General features: G+C 47.2%; 1 protein-coding gene across 4 annotated transcripts in view; it reads right to left on the bottom strand.

Annotated features, from left to right (window-relative positions):
• Positions 1–9,321, bottom strand: part of raraa (retinoic acid receptor, alpha a) — a 147,300-nt gene continuing 137,979 nt past the window's right edge. For all 4 annotated transcript variants that reach the window (XM_076034554.1, XM_076034556.1, XM_076034555.1 and 1 more), the window contains 5 exons: positions 4,821–4,981; positions 4,546–4,722; positions 4,239–4,443; positions 3,500–3,658; positions 1–2,649 (listed from right to left, as the gene is read on the bottom strand). In XM_076034554.1, coding sequence (XP_075890669.1) covers positions 2,453–2,649; positions 3,500–3,658; positions 4,239–4,443; positions 4,546–4,722; positions 4,821–4,981 — 899 coding nt within the window. In that variant the 3' untranslated portion in view covers positions 1–2,452. The remainder of the gene's footprint in view (positions 2,650–3,499; positions 3,659–4,238; positions 4,444–4,545; positions 4,723–4,820; positions 4,982–9,321) is intronic.

Genomic DNA, 9,321 nt, shown 5'->3' with positions numbered 1-9,321 from the left:
TTGAATGAGACAAACACATTTAATAATTATTAAATGTTGGTTTTATTTTAGCTTTTTTTTTTTCATTTTGTATTTTTTTTCCAAAGTCGCTTGATAATTTTGACAAAATTGCAACATGTTTCATACTTCTCAAACTGACGATGTGTCTGTTGCTATTTCAGATTAGCTGTGGAGGGAAAAGTTGTGCGCTGTTTACGGACAGGTGACGTCCTAAATGATAAAAGCAGCTTTGAAACAAATAAAAAGAACAACTCAGAGAGACTCCGCGCTAGCGTCCTGTGTCGCAATGAAAAGGAGTCGACGTCTCTGCACAAATCCTGGTCTGCCAGGACAAAACAAAACAAAACAAAAAAAAAAGAGTGAGTGACTGAGGAAAAGTTCAGGGGCTCAGTAGCAGAGGTGTGTCGTTTTGTGTGTGTGTGTGTGTGTGTGTTTGTGTGTGCATCTATGACAGAAGGGCTGGGATGTGCAGCACAGAACATATACAAAGGACAGGCTGAGCACACAAAATGATTCCTTCCTGAGACATTGGTGTGTGTACAGTAATGATGGTCTCGATGTCATGTGTGTTAACGGTGAAGGCGTTTTGGTGTAAAGTGAGTTGCAGGGTGTCACGTTGCTCTGAATTTGGCAAAAAAAAAGAGTCACATTTGTTTCTACCACCAGAGGGAGTCATGGTCGACAAAACATCACATTTGGAACGTTCACTTGCCTGACTACTGACAGAGCTGAGGGGTCGCTATCTAGGCTTTTGTCCCGTCTGCTACACATTTACTGATCTGTCCCCAAACTGTTTGGAATCACTTGTGTTTTATACAGTGTGTATGTACACCAATCTTCACATTTTGACTCCCTGAAGCCGGGCTGCAGTAGTGCACCTGAGCCAGGCCGGCTGCAAGAGGCGTCACGCTCTTAAATTTTCAGAAAATCTGCTTTCCTTTTCCCCGCTACGTGGCCATAAAAAGAGCTCTGTCCCAACTGGAGTGCTACGTTTGTTGTCGTCTACTGTGTGGAAAAGGAGGACTGGAGAATAGGATTTTGAAAGGTTGGGGAGGAGAGGTTGAGATTGTTTGTGAGAGCCACATCCTGAACAGCCAGTGATAGGTTACGGGTCTGTCCAGTACTTAGTAGGACACAAAACATGAAAGAACTTCCTTCAGTTAAATGTGCTCAAAATGTCTTTGCTTGCATCACAAACCTATAAACAAAACACATAAAAGGTATTCTTAAAAAAAAAAAAAAAAAAAAAAAAATCAGGTGAAACCTAAAACTCTTCATAGTTTTAAAGAAATGAATACAGCTTATATACACAAACTCAAAGGCTACTTAAAATACACCTTAAAAATGAATCTTCATTAATTTGATTTCTTGAAAGGACCTGTGACCATATCATACAACAGAGTTCATACAATCATTTTTTTCCTCACCATTCTCTTGGAAGCAAAACAAAAACAATGAAAGGAAAACAAATCCAACCTTAAATAGTAGGTGATATTCATCATTGCGACTTGTTTTCTGTGCACGTCTGTGCGTGTGCGCGTGTGTTCGCATGTGTAGTCGGGACATGAGTTTCCAACACTTTTTGCTAGTTAGAATAATGTACAAATGTGATAAAACTAAAACGTCTCTCTCAACAGTCTCCATGGGTATGAAAAGATTCAAAACAGTGAAGGGTTACGACAAATTCTAATCTCAGAAAATGTGTCCTCAACCTGCCATTCTGTGTCGGACATGTCAATCACAATAGTTTCTTAACTTTCTTCTATATATATTTTAATATCTTTTGTATGAAATCTGTTTGTTTTTTTTTTAAGTTGAAAAGAAAAAAAAAAAAAAAAAAGAGTCTTTGAGGAAGAGGAGGGTGGGGGCGGGGCTCTTTCCACAAGTCCCGAGTTTTGCAGTCTGCCTCAGAGTACGACGACAACATGGAGGAAAAAAAAGTGTCTGGTTTTCCTTTCTTCAGTCAGTAAGCATCGTCTCTGTTTGTGTGTTCGCTCCACGGTGCCCCGTTGCCTGCTTTTCCTTTTCCTTTTGAAACGCGTCTCCACTTTGCTTGCTAGGTTCATTTTTGCCAAAGTCTTTTGGAGAGAGGAGACGAGGGGAGGAGCGAGGAGGGCCGGAGGGGAGCAGGATGAGTCATCAGCAGTGTTCACCATGTGGTCTCTCGGAGGCGTCCTGCCGCCCCTGCCGGCCTCCAGCCCCCTGCGCTGCGTCAGGACGGTGCTCCACAGTGAGGGGACGCAGGTCAGGGGGCGGGCTTCTGCGGAGGAGGTGGGCCTGGCCGGTCTCCTGCGTTCAGCCGTCAGGGCGCCGGCCGCCCTCCTTCGCCCTGTGCCCCTGCTCTCGGAGAAGACGGATCGGAGAGCGTCGTGAAGGACCAAAAATAAAACCCCAGTAAAAAACGAAAATGAAACGAAAAACAAGAAGACAGCGGAGGAGGCGGTTTTCGCTACTATGGTGATTGTGTGGCTGGACTGCTTTGGGCAGAGCCGGGCGACAGGCTGGGGCTGCAGCTGCCCGGCGGCGCTCCGCTGGGCCGGCTGCCCGCAGCGCCGCTCTCCAGGCCTTCCGAGTTCTCCAGCATCTCCTGAATGAGGGGGGGCATGGAGCCGGGGATCTCCATCTTGAGGGTGATGACTCGCTCCGCTCCTGTGCAGGTAGGTTGGAAATGAGAAAAAATGAATTTGCGCAGTTTAGTTTATTGTTTATGTAGAGGGGACAGTGTACATTTATGGACATGTTGATATTAGACAGGACTCTAAACACGTGATTGTATCTGACTTAGCTTGCCGCTACATTCCATCGCTAGTCCCCAATGAATAACCATAAAATTAAACATTCAGTCATATTTCAACATCACAAAACAACAAGGACATGCAATGTGTCATCGCAGGGATGCCATATTACCGTTGACACAATACAAACAGAGACAGGAAGCACATGTAAGATGTCATTTCAGAGATAACTAAAGTTACAGACATCACATTTAATGCACATACAAGAACCATTCATGCAACAGCTACTCTGCTCTATCCTAGATTGCTAGAAATACAAGGTTAAGTGTGCTGTGCTAAAAAAAATGGAAGTTAGCTAAAAAAAAAAAAAAGAAGCTAATGTAAGCAATTTTGATTGCTTTTAAACCATAACGAAAAAAGGTTTTCAACACTTTTTTCGTGGCAGCTCAGCCTTTTTATGTTTACATGACAACAGCAGTGAAACGTGAAATCTGTGGGAAACTGGTGGAGCGCAGTGGCGGAGATAGCGCAGCGCATGTTCGCCCAGGCATTTGCTTTCAGCCAAGTAGCCGTGCACGAGTAAGAGGATTAAAAAAAACAAACAAACAAAAAAAACCAGCCGGTGTGTAGCAGCAAAGGTTGGCTAAGGCTAATCTGATGCTCAGGCCTGCAACTCAAGATATACAACACAGAGAGCCTGCCAGCGGCAGCGAACAGTGAAAACACTCCGGAGTTGATGGGACAGAAGAGTGTTGACGACCAACCTTTAGCGCTGATGCTTCTCAGATCGGTGATCTTCATAAGCATCTTGGGGAACATGTGAGGTTTGTGAGGCCTCCTCCTCCTCACGTAAATCTTCAGCGCCTCCAGCAGGGGCTCCTGCAGGACGTCCACCTTCTCCGCCTGCTCCAGGTCCTGACGATCTACGAATTTTGAAAAAAAAAAAAAAAAAAAAAAAAAACACAACAGAGCAAAGTGTGAACGATCCTTACTGTTACTGCGTTAAGCCTCTAGGTGGTGCTAAAGGAAAGAGGACGGCAGGTGAAATTGCCACCTCGGTTTAAAGCCAGTCTTCAGTGCACTGAGGGACAAAGTACAGGGTGTCCCAAAAAATCGAATTCAAGGGGAAAAAATCATTTCGCAGGCCAACAATTCTGGCAATTCTTGTTGAAATAACTTCAAATCTTCACAGAATGGATCGTTTTATTTTTGTTCTGTTTTCAGGTTGAGCCACGCAGGTTCACTCCCAAAGAGAAGTCATTTTGCATCTTGGATTAAGTTTGCATACAGCCATCCAGTTGTGACACGGCACACCCAGTTGATGTGTGCTGTGTCACAGGCGGTGCACATATTGAACACTTATGAAATCGGTCCCATAACAAACTTGTGATGTTCAACACCTAAGCTGCTCAATTTCATTGCGCTAGACTTAGTAGTTTTCAAGATAAATGATGTCCAGTTTTTTAGGACTCCCAGTATAAGTCTCATATAGACGTGCAGTACCTCCACACAGCAAACAGATGGCGCTGAGCAGCCCCGTCTCTGCGTCGTCCATCTCCAAAGGAAGGAGCTGGTTTGCAAAGGCAAACACCAAGTCGGTGAGGGGGCCGAAGCCGGCGTTGTGCATCTGATTTCGATTTAGCGTGAGTCCGTCTGAGAAGGTCATGGTGTCTTGTTCCGGAGTGTAGCGCGTGCAGATCCGAAGTATCTGAGCAGAGAGCAGTGAGGCGGGGGTTGAGTTGACCGAACTGGCGGCGCTTCAAAGCTTTGGAGAGACAAAACCGCTCGCCGGCTCCTGCGTGCTACGTACCAGGATGTCCAGGCACGCCGCTTTCAGCAGAGTGATCTGGTCGGCGATGGTGAGCGTCGTGAAGCCGGGCAGCTGCTTGGCGAACTCCACCGTCTTGATGATGCACTTGGTGGAGAGCTCGCTGAACTTGTCCCACAGGTCCACGTCCAGGGAAACGCGTCGTTCTGAGCTGTTAGTCTGTGGGGGACACAAAGAGACGGGGAAGGTTTTAAATACGTATTTCAAGATTTTTATTTAAAAGAGAGCAGCGGGACCCTCGGTGTGACGCTACTCACCGTAGTGTATTTGCCCAGCTGGCAGAGAGAAGGGAAGGTTTCCTTGTGTGCCTTGCGAACCCTGTCAATCATCTGCTCCGTGTCTGGACTCAGCACGTAAATCTCCGTGCACTCCTGCTTCTTCTCGTCCTTCTTCTTCTTGTTTCGGTCATTTCTGACCGCTAGAGGGAGCAAGAGAGCAGAGAGGATGAGCGTCTGGGACTGGACACCTGTGTCTTTCTCTCCGTAACGCAGCTCGGCTTCACTTCGGCTCAGTTCGACAATCCAATTTCAGGACAATTAAGTGGCCATGACATATGATTCTAGCAGAAAATATATGTTACCAGGTACGCTACGTATTGTGTGACGCGGGGTGGATTGTGAATGACACCGACGCCAAGGTCGTGGCTGGGAGAGGAGGCTCAGTCTGCAGCCTGCCTCTCTTATCGGAGGCTTCAAGATTAATGTCGGGAGGAGGCGGCAGCCAGAAGCGTGGCGGTAATGGAGGGGGAAGGAGGGAGGAGGCCTTGAAATAATCCAGTGGTGTTCCCTCTGGGCGATCCGACCCAGAATAGTGTGCTCACCCCGAATGACAAAAAACACGAGGCGGGGTGTTTAGCATCGGAATCCCATTACAGCCTCAATCCATTTCCTGCAGCCCATCCAGACTTGGATGCAGCTTTAGCCGCGGCTGCCTTGCGTGTGTGTGTTTGTGTGTGTGTGTGTGTGTGTGTGTGTGTGTGTGTGTGTGTGTGCCGAGGGCGGGGCTAGGGTGGCGGTGCCGGCTGATAAATAGTGCCGGTGGATGGAGCTATCCATAAGGCTGACAAATCGCCACAGCTTTCATTAGGGGTCCCGGCTAATCTAATAACATAATATGACAAATGTCCCGCCTCTAATGGTTTTAAAAGGGCTCGGCTGCTGAGCCAGGACCAGAAGGGAAGCGGGGAAAAAAAAAATAGAAAAACACACAAAAAAAAACAACAACCACCTTTCAGCTCTCTGTCGCGGTTACACAACCCTGGCTCCTGTTTTCCTTGTTCTCCTCTTATTTCATCCCCACCGCCGCCGCACACGATGTCGCCCCCCCCCCCCGGCTTCCCAAAATTGCATTTCCCGCACCCTAAATCATCCCACTTTTCTTAACTCGTCTCAATCAGCTATCGCATCTTGCCTCAAGGTGGCCCGAATGTCCCCCAGCCACTGACCCAAGATCAGATTTTCCCCGCCTTCCCGGTCCTAACCCTCTGTCATTAAGGGCCAGGGCGTTCTGGCTGATGGGGGGGGGGGGGTCAGCGTGTGTGACAGAGGGGCACGGCCCTGGGCCATGGAGCGACGCACTGCTCCGTGCTGCTGCTCATCCATCAGCCCGCAGACAGGCCTCCCTGGCTGGGGACACACGGAGGAGGGCAGGAGGATGCTGGGAGTCTGATGAAACACACTCATTGCCAAGCAGACTTCACCAAAAGCAGGAGGAAAAAGACCAATAGAGCACGGCTCGATGTTCTTGCCGTTTGCTGTATGCTACACGTTGTGATAATGGTGCACTGGTCTGGTCAAAGGTCTCACATTTTGATTTTTTTTGACTCTTTATTCAACATTGCAGAGTCCACTGGTGCAGCCGCACACAATCTTTTCTCCTACTGTTTCCTTCCTGTTAAATCGATACTTAGTTGGGCTTTCTACACATGTGGACAACAACAACAACAACAACAACAACAACAACAACAACAACAACAACAACGAGGGAGTCCTTTTGTGACGTTACATAACGATTTTTTCTAAGACATGTTTTTAGCACAGCCTTTCAGAGAAATTTCCAAATCATAAAACAATGATTTTTTTTGTCAAATTTCTCTGAGTCGAATTGGGTTGTGTAACGCTGTTTCAAATACCAAAACAACGACAGAAAGAATTTTGCAAGGTGGGAAAAACAAATTTGGACTTCTGGTGCTGGTTGGAAATCTGTGCAGTCCGCAACCCAGTCAACGTCCAATTAATTCCCGACCCAAAGTGGGGCATCCCTAGTGCCCAAACATTACCCACGCTGACAAATTGGCAGCACAATCATAAGCCGCACAACACAATTTAATGAAGTCATTAAAGAACTATTAGGCGCGGCCAGCGATCTGTCACAGCGAATTGCCACATGCAATAACTTGTGGGGGAGGACGGGAGCTGGAGGAAATACTGCCGCATATTTTTTATGATGTGTGTGTGTGTGTGTGCGCTGCAACCTCAAGCCATGCATCTTTCAAAATGCATTATGAGAATATGAATGCTAATGGGGGAACTTGCTTCCTGGATTGTTTGCTGTTACATGTTCATTGCATAGAGATGATTTACACGAGTCTGGTGTGCCATGTGCACAGAATACTGGGACAGCGTGTACACACACACACGCGCACACACACACACACACACACACACACACACGTGCACACGTGCACACACACACGCATTGAGGCACTCTCAGATATTGTCTATTAACTGCACACTGCAGCTGAAATCCACTGTGTGTGTGCAAATGATTGACTGATGGCTGTGTGTGTGTGTGTGTGTGTGTGTGTGTGTGTGTGTGTGTGTGTGTGTGTGTGTGTCTGTGCAAGACAGAGGGAGGTGGGCAGACAGGGATAATTCGTGTGAGGAAAATTAAAGCAGTGGCAGCTCGTCCATCACACAGATTAAATTCAATGGAAAGATAAAAATGTCAATGTTCCTGCTGCTCCTGCTGCTCGCAGCGCACAGCCACTGTCGACAGTGATGAAACTTTCTCCCCCCTCCGTCTCTCTCTGTCCTCCGGCCCCAGCAGCAGCAGCAGCAGCACCCCCCCCCCCCCCCCCCATCCGCACCACCACCACCACCACATTCCAGATCTCACTGAGGCTCAGGGTGCAGTTCTCCTCTCTTAGCCTTCAACTCTTTCTGGGATATTCTGCCTCAGTCGTGCTGATTTTTATCTCTCTTTGTCACGCCACTGATGCATTTCATCTCTTTGTCTCACACTCTGTTTATTTCTTTTTCGAAGCATGGGTGCACAGGCGAGGCGAGGAGAAGCATGCTGGAGTATCGTTTACCTTGACATCGCACTGGAACGGTGATAATCTAATAGAATATGCCTCGTATAGAAGTTGAGCTTTAGTTGCCTTATAGAACGAGTGCCGACAAACATTGCTCTATTTATCTGTCAGCATTTCAAGTCAAGTCGGGTTGTCCTTTGCAGAGATGATTTAATATAGCTGTTGTAATAACTGCATTGCAGTAAATGTGTGAATAAAGACAATTATAAAAACAGCTGGATGCAAAATTTCAGACTTGCAGTCCCGCCTGTGATAAAAAGTCGCACATTATGAAAAACAGTATTTTAACAAAACAGTATTTTCCAGCAGTGATACCTGTTATTAGCCAGGAAACCAATTCCTCAGCAATGAGAAAAGTTGATCCTTTACTCTCTATGATTTCCTAAACACAGTCTACACTAGAACACACAGTTCTTGGATATTAGCCCTTTGTGGTGTGTGTTTATGTTCCCTTTCAAACATTTGCTCCAACAAAAGTATTTTCATGAGGAAGCCAAAACCCGGCATCTTTGTGGAAGGCTTTAAACAGAGGGCAAAATAAGCCTGTTTTCTGCAAGAACAACAGTGTTGTGGATAATTGCTTGCGCAATGCTGTTTAGGGATGAAAAAGAAAAGGTATGACATGGAAACCTGAGCGCCGCGACAAGCCCTTTAAAGGTCGACTGCGTCTATAAACAAGCAGCAGAGTATCAACACTTGTCACGCTTCAGTCTCCACAATATACAGTATAAACTTTAAACAAAAACAAAACAACAACTTTGAGGATTACGATAAGACCTGTCCTGTTTTAAGCGCTCACTGTCAGGTTGATATAAACGCAGCACCAGACTTAGAGGCATAATCCGTGTAATCCTCCACCTGCCTGCCCCGCCACCTCCTCCTTCAGACGCCGTCTTGCCTGGCACTGCCACCTGGCAGCGGGCCTGCCACCGTCATCTGGAGCTGTCTGCCGGCAAGACGCAAGGTCACCGCAACGCCCCCGCACCCGGCGGGGGGTCCGACTTGTGAGCGCGTGTGCGTGACAGAGAGAACATGGTGTTTGTGTGCCGCCGTCTGAGGGCATCTCCATGAATAGAGGGTTTTATTCCGATCAGTTAGTATTTGTCACCTTGCATTAATTTGGCGGTTGCGCGTGCAAATTGTGCCCAAGTGTGCATCATTTTGGTAGCGTGCGAGTGTGTTGTGTATGTGTGTGAGTGTGTGTGTGTGTGTGTGTGTGTGTGTGTGCGTGTGTGTCCGGGTCTTTGTGTGGTGTGTGTGTGAGAGAAAGGAGACTCCCTGCTGGTCCCAGATGGCCGGCCTCCCTCTCCCCACCAGCTCAAACCAGTCTCACAAGCCAAAGTCACTGCTGCAGGCACAACACAGACAATCTGCACATTTTGCAGACAGGAACAAAAAGAAATCGCATGCAATAAACCAAAACCAGCTGAGCAGAGCGGCGA

This window comes from Nelusetta ayraudi, unplaced genomic scaffold, assembly GCF_046127955.1.
Source record: "Nelusetta ayraudi isolate G7.1 ecotype Tasmania unplaced genomic scaffold, CSIRO-AGI_Nayr_v1 ptg000042l, whole genome shotgun sequence".
Lineage (NCBI taxonomy): Eukaryota > Metazoa > Chordata > Actinopteri > Tetraodontiformes > Monacanthidae > Nelusetta > Nelusetta ayraudi.
Note: the sequence above shows the minus strand (reverse complement) of the source record. Positions and strands in the feature narration are given on the sequence as shown.